At 33.6% G+C, this 23,249-nt stretch overlaps 1 protein-coding gene across 1 annotated transcript in view; it reads right to left on the bottom strand.

The window, feature by feature from the left end:
* Window positions 1-23,249, bottom strand: part of CAMK4 (calcium/calmodulin dependent protein kinase IV) — a 267,538-nt gene that overhangs the window by 146,637 nt on the left and 97,652 nt on the right. Inside the window, exon 3 of the mRNA XM_055298362.2 lies at window positions 6,613-6,691. Within this exon, the coding sequence (XP_055154337.1) occupies window positions 6,613-6,691 (79 nt within the window). The remainder of the gene's footprint in view (window positions 1-6,612; window positions 6,692-23,249) is intronic.

Below are 23,249 nucleotides of genomic sequence, written 5' to 3'. Positions count from 1 at the left end.
ACCGGTATTATAATAACTAAAATATACAAAAATTAGACCTGGAACTGTTTTTCTATTGTAGATCTAGGCACACCGCTCCAAAGTAAGAATCACACAAAAAAGAGCTTAGGGTTGAAAGTGTTCTAAATCTAGGTATTATAGGTATCTGAGATGTACCTAAGTAGAAGGTCACAGGATGGGAAATCCTTATTGTGTGCCACATTACATTTTATTGATAGCAATAAAAGAATATGTATCAATTTTTAGCAGTAATTTCAAAAGTACTCCAAAACCAATGTAGTTAATTTTGTTCATACAGAAGTACGTAAAAATCATCTGTGCTACTCACTGTTTGACTTTAAATCAAGCTAATGAGAACGTTAAAATTATATAGAATGAACTGGTACTCTTAAGAAATTTCTGTGTGAACTCATTCCAATTAATAAGAATAATGTTCATCATGTATTACATGCTTCCTATGTGCTGGGAAATATTTATTTTTATCTTTAGTAGAACACTCTGACCTAGATACTCTTAAACCCATTTTAAGGATGAAGAAACAGATTGAGAGATATTCTATAACTTCTAAAGTCACACAATCAGTAATTGGCAGAAGTAATCCTAAACTCAGTCCATCTGGCACCACAGACCACAACATCACCCCACTACTACATAGCAATTTTTAAGGAGAGTCAGAATACCTAGAAATTATGATTTTACACACTGAGATTAGATCTCAGACTCAATACTAGGTATTTCATGAGAGGCATGTATTTTATAGTTAGATTAATACAAGCTTTTCCGAGAGTTGAGCTACATAGTTAGAAATTTCATCTGAATTCTGAAGTTCAAATACCTGTTTCCAAAATTCTAGAGATACTATAAATTATTGGTGGAGCATAATTTTCTTAAATCTTAATCAGTTCTCCTTGAAAATAAGTCACATTTGTAGTCTGATATGTGGTCATTTAGATACACTCTGAGGTATATACTCCTAAGGAAGAAAGGTAAACTATAATTCATGTGAACTACTCCTGAAATAGAGACTCCATCATCATCATGATGTCATTCTTCAAAAGCTGGCATTCCATTTAACTCAGCAAAATTCAGTCCAGTTTGAAGTCTCCAACTGCTTAATTTGTTCAAATTTTGACACTTTCTCGAATTTATTTTTTTCCTTTCATATAGTTTTAAGTTCACCATTTAACATCAATAGAAAGGTTAATCAACAGAACTCTCCACTCCAAATCAACATCTTATAAAACACTGGTTGTCCCCACTAGCCATGTCTGTCAAAATCCCTTAAAGACCCAAGGTAACTTAATAAAATCTTTCTACTCTACTTCAAATATCATATACAGTGGATATACTGAAGGGCTTATGCGTGAAAGAAAAAAGTTGGCCCTGTTTCCTTCACCCTTGATTCATGATTTACAAACTTCAAGGTTAAATTTCCACTGATAATCACAAGCAAATTAGACAATATATACAAGATAATGTAGTATGTATGGGGAACAAAAATTGCACTTAGGCCATCCCCACACAAGAGGAGAGGACGAATGTCATGTCTAGGGAATTGATGACTTCTTCAGTACAAAAATCACTAATACTAAGTGGAAAAAAAGGAAACAAACAACCCAAAAGGCACTTCAATCCATTTTCCTCTCTTGTTTACAGTTAACACCATGAAAGCTTTATCCTCTTTAATGGCACAATGAAACGAATGGATATTGTTACAGGAAATACCAGGGTTTTTTCAATACAATAAAAAGTGGTTCAATTATCATTTTCTATTTTCTGGCACTTCAATACATTTATAACAGTGAGTCACTGATGTTTGTCATAACATTTAGAGAGTGCAAGATCTTGAAATACTTTCTGAATAGCCAGAAGAAATGTTCAATTATGCGAACAGGATCTCAATGTTGAATTATGTTTTTCCACAGACTTCTCATTATGAGAAAGCTCATGTATCTGAAATTTTGAAATACCAGAATGAATACTAATATACTACAATAATTGTTTAGTTTTGCCATATTTGATTTTCCTCTCTCCCCCAACCTGTGCACACACAATTTTTTTGTTTTTGTTTAACCATTTGAAAGTAAATTGCAGACTTTATGATGCAGACTGATATGTAATTTAATGCATTCCGGTTCTTTGAAATATAGGTCTCTATATATTAAATACATGATGTTATACTCATTTATAAAATATATATTAACTGAAAACATGTCTCATATTATAATTACCTGTTAATTTATCACGAGGATATTTTACTATCCATAATATCCAGTTGTCTAAACATGACAATTCACTTTATGTTAATTATCAGTGTTGACTCTGTCCTGCACCTGACCACCATAAGATTTCTCCACAAGAGCTGGTGCTTTAATCTGTATTCCTATGGATAAGTCAGAGCATTCATCTACTAAAATCCAGATACTTGAGTACTTAATGGAATCTCATTGATGCTCAGGGTTTTTTATGGAAAAATATGTCTCTTATTGCTAGTGTAAACTAAATTCTTCCTAATCATTTTATTAAGCTATGAGAGAAGACCTTCATATTGCCACAAAATGGAATTTGGGTAGAATCCCATGGAAAAGTGTTTAAACAGATCCTGAGAAAGAAGATTCATGTTATCAAAAATTTAACTGTAAAAGAGACTTTTAAAAGTCTCTCACTTTAAGTCTGAGACAGTCTGAGGAAATCTTTCTCGGACTTAAAAATATTTATACATTAAATTATTTATAAATTAGATGGGTTTCTTTATGTTTATTAACTTTCTTAAATGTGATATGTTTCACTCATCTTCAAATAAAATATTGAATGGAATATTTTGAAATCCATCTTAGAGGTCCTCCCTTACAGATAGAGTAGAATTAAATTTCCCTCAAAACAGACAATATCCTAACTCCCAGTATCTCAGAATGTGACCTTATTTGGAAATTATGTTGTTGCAGATACAATTAGTTTAATTAAGATTAGGTCATACTGGAGTAGGGTGGGTCCCTAATCCAAGAGGACTGGTGTTTTTATAAGAAGAGAGAAATTTGGACAGGGACATGCACAGAGGTAAGATGATATAAAGACACACAGGGAGAAGATGGCCATGTGACATTGTGAGAGGGAGCAGAGACCCCTCTTAGGGGACTGCCAGTCTCCTCTGGCCCCCCAGCATGGAGATAAAAAGAAAAATATTGACTTCCTTCTAGGGAGATTTCAGGCATCTAGCTAGCCCTGCCACAAGCAATTTGAAAAGTAAATATAAATAATCCACTAATTAAAAAGGTAATAATAGCCTAAACAATTGTCATTCAAGTAAGTTAGAGTCACAAGATGTTTGGTTCCTTATAGAAACTAAAGATAGCATCTCATATCCTTGAGCTGTTATTCAGAAACCTTGACCCTCACCAGATGAAAAATGCCAACCACTGTCATGTAAACCTCGGATAAGGAGGAACTAAGAAGTGAATGCTGACTACTGTCCTTATTCTAAATTTCTTCCTTGAAAGCCTGGAGAGAGTCATGCCCAAAGGCTAGATTTTAACATTCCTTTCTTCTAACCCCAAAGTTTTAGATAAGACATTGCTTCCTTAACCAACTGTAAATCAAAGAATCTCAGAACCCACCTGTTTGTAAGCCTCTACTTTAAGATACTCCCACCTTTTGTGGCCAAACCAATAACCTCCATATATTGATTTATGATTTTGCCTGTTACTTCTGCTTTCCTGAAATGTACCCTTACCTTTTATAGTGTACCCTTGCTCATAAGCCATCGGGGAGTTCGGGTCTTAAGTGTGAGTTGCCTGATTCTCCTTGCTTGTCACTGTGCAATAAAAGCCTCACTTTCTCTCACTACAAGTCCTGGTGCTGGTGTTTTTGTTTGTTTGTTTGTTTTGCACACTGGGTGAGCTGACTCAAATTTGGTTTAGTAACAATTAGAGGCAGATATTAGAATGATGATCTACAAGTCAAGGAATGCCACAGATTTCTGTCTGTCACCAGAAGCTAGGAGAGAGGCATGGAACAGATCTTCCCTCAGAGCCCTAAGATGGAACCAACCCTGCCAGCTCTTTGATTTTGGACTTCTTGCCTCCACAATTGTAAGAGAATAAATTTATGTTCTTTTAAGCCATCTAGTTTGTGGTAGTTTGTTGGACGAGCTCTAGAAAACCAAGATGGATGGAAATAGATAGATAGATAGATAGATAGATAGATAGATAGATAGATAGATAAAGTTTCAAGCCTCTTGGGCTTAGGGCTAGTCATAAAATGAGGACTGAAGGAACCATCCATTGAAGTAATATAGGAGTCCCAAAGTTGTTACTTGGACCACATAAAATTGCCATTTTTGAAGGCCAAGAAATAAGTAAAAAATTGCATTAATAAAAGCAATTTTATGCGGTTGAGCCTAATAGATTACATAAATAATTCAAGTTTTCTGAACCCTTTATTTTTTTTCCTCAGGAGCAGACCCCTTGGCTGAATTCTCTAAGAAAACATTTTCCCCACATCACTTTTCCTCTATAAATAGACTCTTAGGCTTCATTCATTTCCTTTAGACAAGGAAGTTTCAGTCTCCATGACCTATATGGAATGAAACGCTAGAGGCAACTGGTCTTTGAGGTTTTGTCTGCTATTTCTCTCGTTTACATATCTCTGTGCATGACTTATCCTAGGAGACAATACTGGGGATTCTATCTAATTCACATTCAAAGCTGAGGTTTCTCCAGGGCATTTTCTCTCATTCCATTTGGCACAGCAGTAACTGTGTTTGACAACATCTGCCTTACAGCACCACTCTGCAGCTCCATCTGACACTTCATTCTCGTTCACATGCTCTTCCTGCCTGTCTTCTGAGGGAGATGTTTTCACAACAGCGAGAAGACAGTAAGGACGAACCACAGTGGCACTTGCCCAACGAATATACGTCATGAACCCACCAAATGGCTTCGCTGACCTCCTTCTCCAATTTATCCAAAGACTTTTGACAAAAGCCAGCCTTTAAACCAGCCTGTTGTCCTTGGGGATTCTTGAGCATTCACATGTAATTTCTAAGTGTTTATTTCCTAGACTTTCATATGCCTCTTCCCTCTCAAAGTTTCCTCAACTAGGAAAAACAAATAGCCCTTCACGAATTTCACTGACAATTTTTTAACCAATAAGAAATGGTACAAACAAGTCCTAAAACATCTTGTGTGTGAATACTGCTAAAATATGCCATTTTATTTTCACACAAAGTAGATATTTAACAGGAAATTCTATTTCATAAAAGTTTTAATAATCCTTACTTCAGATAAATTTTATGACTGTAAGAAACTAAATTAAGGGAAAATTCCAAATTTTATCAATCAACAGATTCCTCTACATTCTGGAATAAGTTAAATCATTGCCTACACCAAACAGAAAATTCAGAATATAGAATTCATTAGTAGCAACTGCCATTGAAATTATTACCGACTTTCATTACACTGTTTTTGTTATTTTGCTATGACTGTAAATTCTAACAGATTGTTTAAAAATATCATTCTATTTCTATTTAGCTGAAAACCTTGTACTATTATGCTCTTCATTATATGAGATTCTAAAATTTCCCCATGCCAGACAATACATAAACAGCTGGTAATTTTAAGCTGCCTTGAGGAAAAAAATTTTCTTGGCCTAAAAATGTATTTGACTTCAAAATTTATGATACTTCTCAGCATACTTTACAACTGGGTTTTCATATACATATATATATATACATTTCACATATTTGTTCACATGAAATTTGAAAATGAATGTGCTATAAAAGAATATCTTGTCTTTTTGTGGTTTTATGAGTAGAAACTGCATAAGAACACAAAATCCAAGTAGGGCATTAAAATGGCAAAATACTCTCTGAGGGTATAAACAGTATTACACAGGTGTTGGCATTTATATTTTGAACTCCCATCTGCTGTGTTTCTTACTCATTAGAGATAAGCCTAAGTCACTTTTGCCTCTTCAGCTTACCTATGAGTGTAGGGCAAAAGAAGCAACCCCCAAACAAAAACCTTCCTTTCTTTCCAAGTACAAACTTCTAGATAAGCAGGTTCAGTCCTAGAAAAATTAACTCAATAAAATTCAATTATACTCTACTGAAGCAAGTGCAACATTTGAAAATTAAGGCAAATTAGAATCTGATGACTCCTTTAACAAATACATTTGTGCTTTATTTCAAATTCTTTTCAATAGCAAGCTTTTCTAATATTAAAACGTGGTTTTAATATTTAAATATTGAAATTATTATATAGTGTGTGTGTCTGTGTGTATATATGTGTGTGTGTGTGTGTGTGTACATATATATATATATCTCTCCAAGAACATGCCTGATATACAAAATAAGGTCTACCTGCCAATTCTAAATGTTTTTCCTAGCCAAACTTCTCCCCAGAACCACATCCAATCTGAGATCCAGTTGCTTTCAAAGACTCATGCAATTTCCACCAGACAACAACCTCTTTGGGTTGCACTCCCATAATCAAGAGTCAAACGAGTCATTTGCACACAGCAGCTCTCTGGCCCCTTTGTTCTTCAAATCAGGTTCCCGCCTTCTCCAGGTCACAGGCCCCTTAGAGATGCCATTATATAATGAAATAAACTTACTGTTTTCTTTAACACTTTGAGAGCATAAGGCTTCTGGGTCCCCTTCTGTTTGCATCTGTACACAATGGACGTAGCACCCCTTGAGGGGGAAAAAGACAAAAAGAAAATGTTATGCTTTGGATATGAATTAAAGGGGAAAGCCTGAAAATAAGTGTCTCTTGCAATAACCCGCATAACAGGCAAGTGCTTATTATAAGTTCTATTATACGACCAGCCCTAGCTGTCAAGAGTACTTTTTTTTAATCACAATTGAATACAGTTTGCTCAGAAAATTCTAGGTTTTCCAGCTTGCTCTTTTCCTTCTGCCTTATCCCTATACAAGCCCTATACAAGTAACATAACTAGGGCTACTGCATTGAGAAGGCTCTGAAATAAATCAGATCCTCAGGTGAATGTTGTTTTTAAAGGAAACCCACCCAATTTCAGAATCCCAGAGCTTTCCTAAAGGTACATGTCTGGAATAAAACAAACCATATGACTTCAGGGAGAGGGTTTAAGTTCAGCACTCTATATGGTCTGTACTTCCACAGTGTGGCAAGAGAGCTGGGACACCCCTCCTACTTTTTAATGTGTAGAGGAGATGGTAATCTGTAATGCAGATGGTAAGAAAGCACTCAATAACTATTTTCATATATGTACAGGGTTATTAATAAGAAAGCATTAAAAAGCAGGACAACGTGGTCCAAATGCTCCAAACACTACATGAGAAGTAAAAGAGTAAAAGACAGTTAAAAGAGAAATATAGACCAAACAGGCTTACACTTCAACGTCAGAAAGAGAGCTTCTAGAGACAGCTTAAGATCAGTAAACTTGTCAGACTTTGAAGATTAGGCCAAAGGACCTCATATAGTATACTCAGTCCCATGGTCCTGAAATTCCAAGTGAGCACAAAGAATTATAAAAATATAACACATTCCCAGCTATCTAAAGGCAACACATTTTTAACAGAGCCAAGAGAAGTCAAAGACTGGTGTGTTGTAAATGCAAATAGTTAAAAATATTAACATTTATTTTTAAAACCTTGGTAAGGTATGACATATACACAGATAAAGGGTTCAAGAAATAGAATAAATGAAGGTAATATAAAATTCATTTCCTTATTTTAAATTGCTTTAAAAGATAACTAAGGCAAAAATATTAAAATTTAAAAAAATTAAAAATGCATTGTGTTTCTAGCATCTGTAAAAATAAAATGTACAACAACAACAGCACAAATGATGGAAGGAAGAAATTGGGAAATACTGTTGTTAAATCCTTATACTACATGTCTGGTAGTCTAATATTATTTAAATATAGACTGATTAAAGATGCATATTATGTAACCTAGGGCAATGACTAAAATAATTCTTTAATAGAAAAATCAACAATAATTCAACAATGGAGCTAAAATGAAATATTCAAGAATGGATTGCAAAGGAGCAAAAACAAAATAATAGATTTAAAAATGAAACAGCTAACAATGTGGTGGTTTTTATTCTAATAATATAATTACATTAAATGTAAACATTATAAACTGCTAATTAAAACTTAAAGAGCAGATTGGATTAAAAAAATCAACACCAAACTATATGCTGTGTACAAGAAACTCATTTTAAATATATAGGCATAAATAGGTTAAAAAATAAAATGATACATTAGGTTGGTGCAAACCTGGTAAAAGAGATACTACACAAACCCTAACTATAAGAAAGCAGGAGCAGCTTGTTAATTTCAGACTAAGTAAATTTTAGCAAAAGGATAAAGGGGGACATTAATTATGAAGGAGTCAATTACACAAAACCATATAATAAATATAAATATGTGTGCACCTAACAACAGGGTTTCAAAACACATGAAAGAAAATCTTATAGAACTAAAAGGAGAAATAAAAAATCCATAAATACATTTGGAAACTTCAATACACTGCCTCAGCACTTGATAGCAAAAGCAGACAAACTCTCATCAAGGATTACAGAACAACAGAACAGCCCTACCAACTAAATTATACTAAGTGACATTTAGAAAAAAAAAACTCTACACCAAAGCATCAGAGTACATATTCTCTTCAAAGTTATAGGACTCACATACTTTATAGACTTACTATAAAACTACAATAATTGAGAGAGTGGTGTTGAAGAAAGAATAGACATGAATACAAATGAAATGTTTTTTACATGTGTTTCATACAGGTAGCTAAAGTTGCAAACGAAATAAAGAACAGTTGTCATATTCGAGATAAGGCATTGGATTGGGGTAGAGGTGAGGAAAATAATAAGGTGATTAAGAAGGCAGCTCCAACCATTACTAGCTACATGACCCCATACAAGTTACATGACCTCTTTGCGCCCTCAGTGTTCCCATCTGTAAAATGGAAAAAATAACAGTACCTATCTCATGAATTGTAAAGAATAAATGTGTTAATCTATTTAAAGCATTTAGAGTGATGCTTGGCACAGTAAGGTCTATATAAGCATTTACTCTAATTGTTACATATTTCCATATTTTTATAATTTTTACAAGAAAATATTCATATTCTTCATGTAATTCTTTGTGTATTCCTAGTGTAATTTTATTTTTATATTTACTTTTTTTAAAAAAGGATCCAAAAATAGTCCTACACATGTATGATAGATTATTTTCTGACAATGGTAAAAAGGCAATTCGGTGACAAAAAAAAGTTCTTCTAAAACCTAGTGCTTGAATGACTAGATATCCATATGCAAAAAGATAAAAACAAAATTTATCAATACCTCACACCTTATATTAAAAAATTACTCAAAATGAATCACAGATAGAAATGCAAAACCAGGAACTGTAAAATTTCTCTTAAAAAACATAGAAAGAAAGGATTGTTATCTTTAGTTAGGCAATGATTTCTTAGATACAAAACCAAAAATACAATCAATGAAAGAACAAGGAAATAAACTGAACTTCACTTAAGAATGTCTGCTCTTTGAAAGTGTGGGAGAAAATATTTATGAATCACGTATCTTAAAAGGACTTGTGTCTAGAATATATAAAGAACACTCAAAACTTGATAAGAAAATAACACATTAAGTAGGCAAAATATTGGAACACATAAAACTGATAGTACAGAAATGTAAAGGGTCTTAAGACACTAGCATGAACAAATATACATCAACAAATTGGATGACCTAGAAGAAATGAATAAATTCCTAGATACATACAACCTACCAAGACTGAATAATGAAGAAACAGAAAATCTTAACAGCCCAATAATGAGTAAAAAGATTGAAATTCTAATAGTTTCCCATCAAAAAAAGAAAAGAAAAAGGAAGTCTGGACCTAAAGGCTTCACTGCTGAATTTTACCAAACATTAAAAAAACTAATACCAATCCTTCTCAAACTCTTTCAAAAACTGAGGAGCAGGGAATACTTTCAAACGAATTTTATGAGGCCACCATTACCCTGATATCAAAGCCAGACAAGACCACTATAAGAAAAGAAAATATCCCTGATGAACATAGATACAAAAATCCTCAACAAAATACTAGCAAACTGAATTCAACAGCACATTGAAAGGTTCATTCACCATGGTCAAGTGTTATTTATCCTTGGGATGCAAAAGTAAACATATTCAAATCAGTAATTGTGATATACCACACTAACAAAATGAAAGACAAATCATATGATCATCTCAACAGATGCAGAAAAAGCATGTGACAAAATTTAACATCTATTCATGACAAAAAATCTCAACAAATTACGTATAGAAAGAATGTACCTCAACACAATAAAGGCCATATATGACAATTCCACAGCTAATATACTCAATGGTAAAAAGTTGAAAGCTGTTCCTCTAAAATCAGGAACAAGACATAGATTCTCACTCTCACCACTTCTATTCAACACAGTAGTAGAAACCCTAGCCAGAGCAATTAGGTAATGCAAAGAAATAAAAGGAATCTGAATCAAAAAGGAGTAAGTTAAACTGTCGCTATTTTCAGGTGATATGATTATATACACAAAAACCCTTGAAGACTTCACCAATATACAGTTAGAAATAATAAATGAATTCAGTAAAGTTGCAGGATACAAAATCAACATTAAAAAATCAGTTGGGTTTCTCTATACTAATAACAAGCTGTCCAAAAAAGAAATAAAGAAGATAATTCCATTTACGATAGATAAAGATATAAAATACTTAGAAATAAATTTAAACAAAGAAGTGAAAGATCTGTATACTGAAAACTCTAAACATTCCTAAAAGAAATTGAAGAAGACACAAAGAAATGAAAAGATATCTTGTGTTCATGGATTGAAAGAATTAATATTGTTAAAATGTCCATATTACCCAAAGCAATCTACAGATTCAATATAATCCCTATCAAAATTCCAATAACATTGTTCACACAAATAAAGAAAATTCCAAAATTCCTGTGGAATCACAAAAGACCCCAAATAGTCAAAGTAACCTTGAGCAGAAAGAACAAAGCTAGAAACATCACATTACCTGATTTCAAAATCTACTACAAAGCTATAGTAGTCAAAATGGCATGATACTGGGATAAAAATAAACACATAGAGCAATGGAACAAATAGAGATCCCTGAAATAAATCCAAACATTTATGGCCAATTGGTTTTTGACAAAGATGCCAAGAACAAATAATGGGGAAGGAATATTTTCATTAATAAATAGTGCTGGGAAAACTGGACATCCACAAGCAAAAGAATGAAATAAGACCCTTATCTCACACCATTTACAAAGATCAACTCAAAATGTATTAAATACAAATGTAATACCTGAAGCTGTAAAACTACTCAGTGAAAACATAGGAAGAAAGCTCTACAACACTGGTCTGGGAAATAATTTTTTAGATATGACCTCAAAGGCACAGCTAACAAAAGCAAAAATAGAGAACTGAAATTATATCAAACTAGAAAGCTTCTGCACAGCCAAGGAGACAATCAACAGAATAAAACAGACAACTTCCAGAATGGGAGACAATATGTTTAAACACACATTTGATAAGGGGTTAATATCCAAAATATATAAGGAACTCAAACACCTCAATAGTATAAGAAACTAAATAATTCGATTAAAACATGGGCAAAGCACATGGCTTAAAGCAATCTATAGAGTCAACACTATTCCTATCAAACTACTAACATCATTTATCACAGAATTACAAAAAAACTATTCTAAAATTCGTATGCATTCAAAAAAGAGCCTGAATAGCCAAAGCAAAAAAGAACAAAGCCAGAGGCATCACGTTACTGGACTTCAAAATATGCTACAAGGATACAGTAACCAAAACAGCATAGTACTGGTATAAAAACAGACACAATATACCACCAATGGAACAGAATATGGCACCCAGAAATAAAGCCACACACCTACAGGCATCGGATCTTCAACATATTCAACAAAAACAAGCAATGGGAAAAGTTCTCCCTATTCAATAAATGGTGCTAGGATAGCTGGCTAGCTATATGGAGAAGAATGAAACTGGACCCTCCCTTTCACCATATACAAAAGTTAACACAAAATGGATTAAAGATTTAGATGTAAGAGCTCAAGCTATAAGAATCCTAGAAGAAAATCAAGGGGCCGGGTGCAGTGGCTCACGCTTGTAATCCCAGCACTTTGGGAGGCCGAGGCGGGCGGATCACGAGGTCAGGAGATCGAGACCACGGTGAAACCCCGTCTCTACTAAAAATACAAAAAATTAGCCGGGCGTGGTGGCGGGCGCCTGTAGTCCCAGCTACTCGGAGAGGCTGAGGCAGGAGAATGGCGTGAACCCGGGAGGCGGAGCTTGCAGTGAGCCGAGATTGCGCCACTGCACTCCAGCCTGGGCGACAGAGCAAGACTCCGTCTCAAAAAAAAAAAAAAAAAAAAAAAAAAAAGAAAATCAAGGAACCACCTTTCTGGACATTGGCCTTGGCAAAGAATTTTTGCCTATGTCCTCAAAAGAAGTTGCAACAAAAACAAAAATTGAAAAATGGGACCTAATTAAAGAATTTCTGCACAGCAAAATAAAGTATCAACAGTTAACAGACAAGCTACAACCACCAGAGGCTTGAAGTGGAGACACTGGGGAGATATGATATTAGTCAAAGGACACAAATGTTTAATTAGCCAGGAGGAACAAATTCAAGAGCTCTTAATAATATACTTAATAATAATGTATTGTATACTTGAGAATTACTGAGTAGTTCTTAAGTATTTCCACCATTAAAAATGAGGTAATTCATATGTTATTTAGCTTGATTTAGTCATTCCACAGTGTATACATATTTTAGAACATCATATTTACACTATGAAAATATATAATTATTTCCAATGAAAAATCATTTGACCATATACTTCACCAAAGAAAATGTATGGCTGGCAAATAAGAACATGGAAAGATCCACAGCATCGTTAGTCATTAGGGAAATGGAAACCAAAATCACATGAAGATGCAACTACACATTGTGAAAGTTGATTACACAGACTGGATTATCCTTTTCATACCCAACTAAAACAGTCTAGAGGCAGCAGGGCAAGACATTAGGGACACATAACATTGCTCCAAAAACGTAATTCTTTACAAGTCTGGCTGCTGAAACTGCCTGTTGTAACTAGAGACCAGTTTTCTTTGTAACTGCTGCAACTTTAGTACTAATTTGGCCCACTGCTGTCACTCATCAATCAGAGCTTATCAGTTCCCCAGAACTTTACTAGTGCCAATGACCTTTCTCAATTAGCACACCAACATGGCACATGTATACATATGTAACAAACCTGCACATTGTGCACATGTACCCTAAAACTTAAAGTATATATATAACATTTCCCCTTTTTATACAACCTCCAACCCCTTCTTTGTTCTTTTGACATACTGAAGACCACCTAGTCTGAAAGTACGCCCCAAACTGCAATTCTTTCTTCTCAAATAAAACATTAAATTTAGAGATTTGTCTTTATATTTTTATTGTGACTTCGACAACACTATTTGAATGACCTAAAAAAAAAAAAAAAAGGCTGGCAAGGATGCAAAGCAACTGAAATTCTCACACATCACTGGTAGGAATACAAAATGGTACAGCCACTTTGGAAAACAGCTTGACAATGTTTTATAAAGTTAAGCATATCATATGACCTATGTATGTCACTTCTAGGTATTTACTCAAGTAAGATCAAAACAATGTTCACTCACAAACTTGAACCCGAATTTTCACAGCAGCTTTATGAGTAATCACCAAAAGCTAGAAACAGTTTCAATATCCCTCAAATGTGAAGTGGATTAACAATTTGTGATATGTCCATATGGTGAAATTCTACCTAGAAATAAAAAAGGAATTAATGAGGGTACACAAAACAACTTGGTTGAATCTCATTTATAATATTCTCACGGGTTGGAGAGGGATTGACTACAAAGTAGTATAGGGGAATTTTTTTCACATGATAGAACTATTTTATATCTTGACTGTTACGGTGTTTACACAACTATATACAGTTGTAAAAATAAGTAAAACTGCAATAAAATAGGTGACATTTACTGTACAGAAATTATAGTTCAATGAAAATACAATAAAAAAAACTTTCCAAAAGAACCATATTGTTTAAAAATATTAAAAACCACATTACCAAAATGTAGCTTATAGCATTCAACCCATCCTATGTTCATTGAACAGTAATTGGTGAAATTTAAAAAAAAAAGAAAAAATATAAGAGAAATATTTTCAAACAGAAGAAAACTAAAAATCTAATTTTCATTCTTACGGAAAATAAAATTGAAAAATTAATATTACTCAAAAATTCACATAAAAGAATATTAAATGGCATCCATTTCTTAATTTCCTCATCACATTCAATTAACCTATCAATAATTTCTATATATCAATCATTGTCTTAGCAAAGCTTTTTAAGAAACAATTAACAAATACATTTTTGGCTGATCAACTTCAGGACACAAGTATACTAGAAATAAATTTTTAAAGGCAAGAAAGAGAAAGCTAAAAGAAGAAAACAGCCTAAACTTACGCGGAAATAACAATTCAACAGTTTCTCAAAAACATAACCTATATTATTAATTGAAATTAAATAGTTGACTTAACTGTGTAAATGTAATTTTAGAAAGCAATCACATTTTCAGCAAGTTCATATAAAAATAAAAACTATTTTGACATAAAGCATATTAACAGTTGATTTTTAATACAGAAAGAACATCTTGTACAGTGAACATCTTCATTTCAAAATGGAATAAAGAGAGAACTACCACAAAATTGCCTGAGATTCAAAAGAAGCAAGGACTTTCAGTCATTCAACTAAAAAAAATAAAGCTTTACTGCTCATGTCTATCCATTTATAACATATTCTTTAGCAAAAAGACCAAAGAATTATAGAAATTATTCCAGTTATAATTTCTTCTGCCATGAATTTGATGAGAAATAAAACTAATACTTTGAGCCTGATTTCTACTACTTTCTTTTACATTAGTTTTCTTTAACAGGAATTCTAGAAAAATTATTTTTGAGCTCTAGTTTTGTCTAATATGGTTGTTTACTTAAAAAAAATTCAAAGGCAAAAAGTTAAAAACACAGACCACCATATTTTTCATTACACAAAAAGAGAGAGTTGTCAAACCTTTAATGTGTTTGTAAAATCATATGCAGTATTTGTACATTATAACTGCAATACTATGTATAAACTATAAAATGTGTACATACTCATACAAAATGTATATTATATCCCCACACATTGTTCTGTAAAGCTATTAAGAACACCTGATGTTGATACCTGGCACTGCATGCCAAACTTATGGATGGGGGGGAAGCTCCAGATATAATATTTATTTTCCTGAATATGTTTCAAGTATAAAGCCTGTTGCTACCACATTTAGGACTATGTAGTAGAGAAAGGGGCTCTTCATCTGTCAGTTGACCTTAACATGCTCCTCACGCCTAATTCATATGGAATAACTCTTTCCTTTCTTTTTCTCCCATAATCTCACCATTTTTTTCTTCCTGTCTTCTTTCTTGCTTTAAAAAAAGATAAATTGGTTTAATTTTATTTTTTCCTCCAAAAACCAATGCAGGAGTGTTGACATAACTATTCACCCACTAGCTGAGAGATAGATACCCAAATGGATTCAAAGGGCCAAGTACAGATCAAATCTGATTCAAAATGGAATTAGGAAGTCTGGGTTCATATTAATATTTTTGGGAATGAAAATGAGATTGCACAATGTTCAGACAATTTAGCATCAAGGGCATTCTCCTATTAAGGGAGGGTATAAATCAGAAATTGTCTCTTCTAGGAGAGTACATAGTGGGATGTTTGTGATTATTTGAGGGAAGCATTAAAGTTTGACTTCCCTTGCCATCAAGTCTACAATGTGCTCTTTGCAAATGCAAGGGAAATTCAGATATGGAATCTCTTATCACATAGAAGTCTGGAAGTACTGCTGACTACTACATTTCTCCACTCCAGCTGGATCTCTGCAATGATATGCTTCAACCCTGTAAAAGTGTCTTTGCTGAGGTTATAGGTCACGTAAGCTATTAAAGAGTTTCACTTTTTTTTTTTAAATGGGAGATGTCTTGAGATGAAATCAAAAAATCTTGTTATCTTTTCCTAATGTTGAAGTTGCTTGGTTATAAAGTATAGTTACGTCAAAATATTAATCATTTTTTAACATTTCAATAGGTTTAATTTTATTCTTTTGTTTTTGCATTTGATTGTTAAGTTTTTGTTCTCAATCTATGTGCTTACTGGAAAGATCCCCTTAATGCTAATTAGGAAAAAGGTTTAAAAGCAAAGCTGTGATTTAAAAGAAGTGTCAATCATAGGTTGAAAATATAACATGTGAAACTCTATATATCATATTACTCTTACATGATTGACTTGCTATTATTTAATAAGCTCTTTTTATTGACTTTTAGGTTATATGAATTATTAAAGAAGACGGGTTATAACCTCAAAGTTGATTCTTCTTAGGGGTGAAAGTGTGTCATATTAAACAGCAGAAACCTAAGAAACGCCGAAATCTGTAAGCATTTAATATCAGCATACATCTTGGCCCATTCTTGGGACAGCTTTTCATTGTTTCAGTCTCTGTCTCTGTCAGCCTGCAACTCATCAATGCTCTTCAGCACTAGAATGCTTCAAGATGTTCTTTGGTCACCAAGAGGAAAAAAAATCTGAACCTTAAAATCAACAAAGAACAGGAGGAAAGCTACTTAATTGATTTAGTTAGTGATTTGACATTTTCAGTCTACAACGTGAAGAATGGCTAACCTTTAGAATTTAGAAGTTGCCGTTAGATCTGGAGGTTTCCCAAGTCAGTTAAATATTACACTCCTAAAATAAATCTCAAATATATCATGTCAAGGAATAATACTAATGATACTAAACTCCAGATGTTAAGAAAAGTCCAAGCCCAAGGTTTTGGCATCAGTCTGTCCACAACTGCATTCTTTCTTATCAGGTTCATTTACCTGCTGAATCCTGCAGAGAGCAAGGGTAAGCACCTCACTTCAGTCTTCTCATGCCCTCCTACTTGGTGCCTTACATCAACTCTTCTGTCTGTCTCCCAGATAGAGTCCTCATTTGTTGTTTCAGCCTCATGTCAGCTTATTCTACAGCCACTGTCTTACAGCTATCATTCCTGACCTATACAGCCTTCTTCAAGACCTTACATTGGCAATTAACAATTAACTCTTCAACTCTGATCAACTCAAACTATGAATTATTATATTCTCTACTTTGTGGCTCCAGTTTCTCAAAACCTTGCTTGCCTGGTAAACAATTTCCTTAAGTTGTTGCCTAACAGCATCCAGTTGTGACTTTAGCCCTAGTGCTTGGATCTCCATAAGCATTGGCTTAAATATGGCTCCTCTTATTTCAGACATTGAATAAAACTTCTGCCCTAAGATAAAGTAAAAGCTTAAGAAGCTCTGGAACCCAAATGTTGAATTTTAGCTACGACAAGGTAAAGCAAAAACAGCCTCAAATTATCAGATAGCTTAAGTATTGGTTCTCAATCAGAAAATACATTAATAACAATAAAACTACAGAATAAAGGGTCTTAACTCTTATCAGTCCTCTTTGTTTGCTTCAAAATATTTTATGCATCATATTGTTAGCTATTAGTATCAACTAATCAAACATCTTGCGAAAAGTTTATTTTCCTTTTTCTCTGTGAGTGGGTGTGTGCACATGCATGCAGCGCTGACACAGAACTGAATTTTTGATCAACCATTTAATGTTATAATACATAAATGAAGACGGCTATTGTTCTTTTTCTAACCTTTATGCTCCATTCCCAGTCCTATTTGCTTCTATTCCATATCATCTACTATATTTAATGTGTGTCTACACAATTCCATCTCCATATCTTCAATTACGCTTAATATTAATAAGCAATATATACCATTGCTTTTATATACTATTTAGATTTTATAGATGTGTTACTATACCATATATCTCAGTCCTCAATTTGCATTTTTTCACTGAACATGATGTTCTTGAGATCTATTATTGTTGATTAACATAGTTCTTAATAAGTCCTCTTAATTGCTGCCACTCAACGAATATACCACATTTTACTTGTTCAGTATGACTTTGATGGACATTTCGGTTTTTAACTACTTCAAACCAAAATTTAATGAATATTCTTTCTTCTAAGTTTTTCCACAATTTAGTTGTAATTTTCTAATGGGCCTGCCATTTTTCCTGCTGTCTATGGGAAATCTTTTTAATTAGGAAGTAAAAGCACCCATGTTGTAATCCCTGAAGCCAGGCATACCACCCAAATGCACTAGACCAGCAGCTCACAGAAATCTCACCCTACGTCTTTATGCTTGCATTCTCAAATAGAATCAAGAATAAAATGTAATTAATTTTGAAGTACTAGAAAAGTTATTTCACTGCAGCGAGCACTGTCCTTAAGACTGAGGTTAAGAATTCTAAGAAAAGGATGCTTAAATTGTGTGGGTGTGACCAATATTTAGTCGTATATTTAAAAGCAGCAGAAATCACTGTTCATTTTTAAAATGGAGTTGGATTTCATCAAGTGAAAATTTATTAGGCACTGTGCTAGGCACTTTATGGGAGTATAAGGATGGTTCTGGCCCCTAATGAACTTAAAACATAATATGAAAATAAGAAAAAACTTATAAATAAATATATATTTTTCAAAGTAGGCTAAATACTAAGATCAAAACTATGGAACTTTGGGTAGCACAAATTTATAATTTATTGTCAAGCCTGAATGTTTTTTAGTAGGATTAATCCATTATGTCAAAACCATATACATAAATCAGGACTACCCTTGGCAAACAGAGATACGTAATCCCCTACTATTGGTGACTAAAAAGGAGGGAGAAAACTGGGGAGTCCTCTTGTAGGAGGGCGAATTTAAGTGGGTCTTCAAGATGGATAGGGAGAAACAAAGGCAAAAGAATAGAATGGCGGGTGTTATACACAAACGATCTTACTCAAGCCTTAATGTTTAACTTCTGTAAAAACTGTCAAATAGTTTTTCAATGTGGTTGTACCATTTTCATTCCCACAAGCAGGGTATGAGAGTTCTAATTGCTCCACATCTTCATCAACATTTGGAAATGTCAATTATTTTAGTTTTTGCTATTTTAGTGGGTATGAGGTAGTGTCATATTGTGATTTAATTTACATTTCCACGAATAATGATGTTGAGTACTTTTGCAGGGACTTATATGTAATTCATTCATCTTCTTTTGCGAAGCATTTTGGTCTTCTGACCATTTAAAAAATATGACTTTTTTATTATTTTTATGAGTTTTTTAAAAATTCCAGACACAAGATTATTTGTTACATATGTGTATTCTCCCAGTCAATAGTTTGCTTTGTTATTGTTCTTAATGGTGTCTTTTGATAATCATAATCTTTTAATTTTGAGATCCAATTTATCAGTTCTTTTATAGTGAGTGCTTTTTTGTGTTCTAAGAAATCATTGCTCATCCTCAAGTCATAAAGATATTATCCTAGTTTTCTTCTAGTAGTTTTCTAGTTTTAACTTTTATGTTTATGTATATGACATATCTTGAATTATTTTTTGTTTGTGGTATAAGGCATGTATCAAGGTATATTTTTTTCCATGTATTTATGTAGTTGTTCCAGCACCTTTAATTGAAAAGATTTTCTTTCCCCATTGCACTGCTTCAGTACTTTTGCCAAAAATCAACTAACTATTGATCTATGGATCTGTGCCTGGACTCTATTCTCTCTATTGTTATGCCAATGCCTCACTACTCTGATTTCTGTAGTTTTACAGTACAGTTATCTACAGGTGATTGGTGTTCCCAGATCCACTGTTGACACCAAACTCCATGGATACTCAAGTCCCTTATATAAAATGGTACAGTATTTGCATATAATCTATGCACATTCCCCCTTATACTTTAAATCATCTCTAGATTACTTATAATTAATTGTAATTTGGGGTATTCTGGTTATTCTACTTTTCCTTGTAACATTTAGAATCAATTCATTGATGTTTACCAAACAACAACAAAAAAACAACCAAACAACAACAAAAAAACCCAGAAAAACAAAGATCCTGCTAGGATTTTAATTAGGATTGTATTGAATCTATAGATCAATTTGGAGAGAACTGACATCTTAATGTTGAGTCCTCCAATCCATTTACAGTGTGTATCACTCCATTTAGGTTTCCTTTTATTTCTCAGCAATATTTTGAAGTTTTCCTAGTAAAAGTCTTTTATGTCTTTTGTTAAAGTTACAGTTCATTGTTTTTTATTTCTTGATGTAATTATAATAATATTGTAGAATTTTCTTTTATGGGTATTTGCTTCTAATATATAAAAATACAACTTATTTTTTTATGGTGACATTTATCTTACAACCTTGCCAAATTAACTTACTAGTCTACTAGAGCTTTTTATTTGTTCGTTCTTTTGTGGGGGCGGATTAGAATTCTGAGGATTTCTACCAAAAAAATATGTTTTATTTGAATAAATAGTTTTACTTCAAACTTTACCTTTTTCTCTTCCAATTGCACTAGCTTGGACCTCAAATACAATATTCTATTGAAGTAGTGGGAGCAGATATTCTTGCTTTATTCCTGATCTTAAGGTGAAAGCATTCAGTTTTTCATCACTAAAAATTACATTAGCTGTAGTTTTTTCACAGATGTGGTTTGTCAAATTAAGAAAGTTCCCTTTCTTTCTTACTTTGCTGAGAGGTTTATTTTTCTTTTTGAATTATGAATGGACAGTGAATGTTGTCAAATACTTAATCTACCTTTATTGAGATGACTGTATGATTTTTTCTCATTAATATCTAAATGTGGCTACTTCCACTAAACAAGTAGCAAATGTTAAGCTCACCTTGCATTCTTGGGATAATCCCCACTTGCTGATGATGTATTATTTATACTTCTGAGTTCTATTTGCTAATAAATATAAAAGGACTTTTACACCTATGCAAAAATAAAACCATGAGGGACAACTCTATAATTTTATTTTCTCCTAAATATTTATAAAATAATGTGGTATTAGTGTTATGCTGTCCTCATAAAAAGGTGGAATTTTTTTTTAACTTTCTGCAAAAGATTGTGTAATATTGGCATTATTTACTTCTTAAGGCTTTTGTAGAATTCACCAGTAAAAATATCTGGGCTCTGGAGTCTTCTTTTGAGGAAGACTTTTAATAGAAAATGTATTTACTTAACAGATATAAGGTTATTTATATTTTTATTTCTTATGTCACTTTTGGAAGGTTGAAAATTTTCCATTTAATTTAATTTGTTGAATGTATTAGCCCAGAATTCTTATTTGTTCATAATATCTTTTCAATATCTATAGGGTTTATAGACATATTCCCTTTTATCCCTAATACTGGACTTCGTTTCTTTGCTTGTTTTCTTCAACAGTCTTGCTAGGGGTTTGTAAATTTAATTAATCATGTCAAAGGGCCAACCTTTAGCATTTTAAATTTTTCCCATTATTTGCTTTCAATTTTATTGACTTCTACATTATCTTTATTTCCTCTTTTCTACCTCCCTTGAAATTGAATTGCATCTCTCTTCTTTTATATTTATTTAGCTTCTTTTTTTTGAGACGGAGTCTTTCTCTGTCCCCCAGGCTGGAGTGCAGTGGCGCGATCTTGGCTCACTGCAAGCTCCGCCTCCAGGGTTCATGCCATTCTCCTGCCTCAGCCTCCCGAGTAGCTGGGACTACAGGCGCCCGCCAGCATGCCCGGCTAATTTTTTTGTATTTTTAGTAGAGACGGGGTTTCACCGTGTTGGGACTAGAGGCGCCCGCCAACACGCTCGGCTAATTTTTTGTATTTTTAGTAGAGAGGGGGTTTCACCGTGTTAGCCAGGATGGTCTCGATCTCCTGACCTAGTGATCCGCCCGCCTCGGCCTCCCAAAGTGCTGGGATTACAGGCTTGAGCCACCGCGCCCGGCCTATTTAGCTTCTTAATGTAGAAATGTAGGTCATTAACTGTAAACCTTTTTAAAAAACATTCAATGCTAAAATTTTCCTTTAAACACTACTTTAGCTGTATCCCACAAATTTTGATATGTTGTAATTGCATTATTATTTATTTGAAAATATTTACCAGATCTCCTTTAATTATTTTCTTTATCCCATGGCTTTATCCCATGGTTCACTCATCAGAGTGAACAGGCAATCTGAATGGGAGAAAATTTTTGCAATTTGTCCATCTGACAAAGGTCTAATATACAGAATCTACAAGGAACTTAAACGAATTTACAAGAAAAAAAACAACCCCATCAAAAAGGGGGCGAAGGATATGAATAGACACTTCTCAAAAGAAGACATTTATGTGGCCAAGAAACATAGGGAAGAAAGCTCATCATCACCGGTCATTACAGAAATGCAAATCAAAACCACAATGAGATACACTCTCATGCCAGTTAAAATGGTGATTATTAAAAAGTCAGGAAAATGGCAATTATAAAAAAGACAGATGCTAGCGAGGCTGTGGAGAAATAGGAATGCTTTTACACTGTTGGTGAGAGTGTAAATTAGTTCAAACATTGTGGAAGCCAGTGTGGCAATTCCTCAAGGATCTAGAACCAGAAATACCATTTGACCCAGCAATCCCACTACTGGGTATTATACCCAAAGGATTATAAATCATTCTGCTATAAAGACATACACACATGTATGTTTATTGCAGTACTATTTACAATAGCAAAGACTTGGAACCAACCCAAATGCCCATCAATGATAGACTGGATAAAGAAAACGTGGCATATATATAAATATATATATATACCACAGAATACAATACAGTCATAAAAAAGGATGAGTTCATGTCCTTTGCCGGGACATGGATGAAACTGGAAGCTATCATTTTCAGCAAACTAACATAGGAACAGAAAACCAAACACCGCATGTTCTCACTCATAAGTGGGAGTCGAACGATGAGAACACAAAGACACAGGGAGGGGAACATCACTCACCTTGGCCTGTTGGGGGGTTGGGGGAAGGGGAGGGAGAGCATTAGGAAAATACCTAATGCACGCGGGGCTTAAAACATAGATGACGGATTGATAAATGCAGCAAACCACCATGGCACATGTATACCTATGTAACAAACCTGCATGTTCTGCACATGAATCCCAGAACTTAAAGTAAAATAAGAAAAAAAATACATACTATAAAGTTTGAAA

Source organism: Symphalangus syndactylus, chromosome 11 (genome assembly GCF_028878055.3).
Source record: "Symphalangus syndactylus isolate Jambi chromosome 11, NHGRI_mSymSyn1-v2.1_pri, whole genome shotgun sequence".
NCBI classification, from domain to species: Eukaryota; Metazoa; Chordata; class Mammalia; order Primates; family Hylobatidae; genus Symphalangus; species Symphalangus syndactylus.
This window is presented reverse-complemented; position numbering and strand designations above follow the sequence as displayed.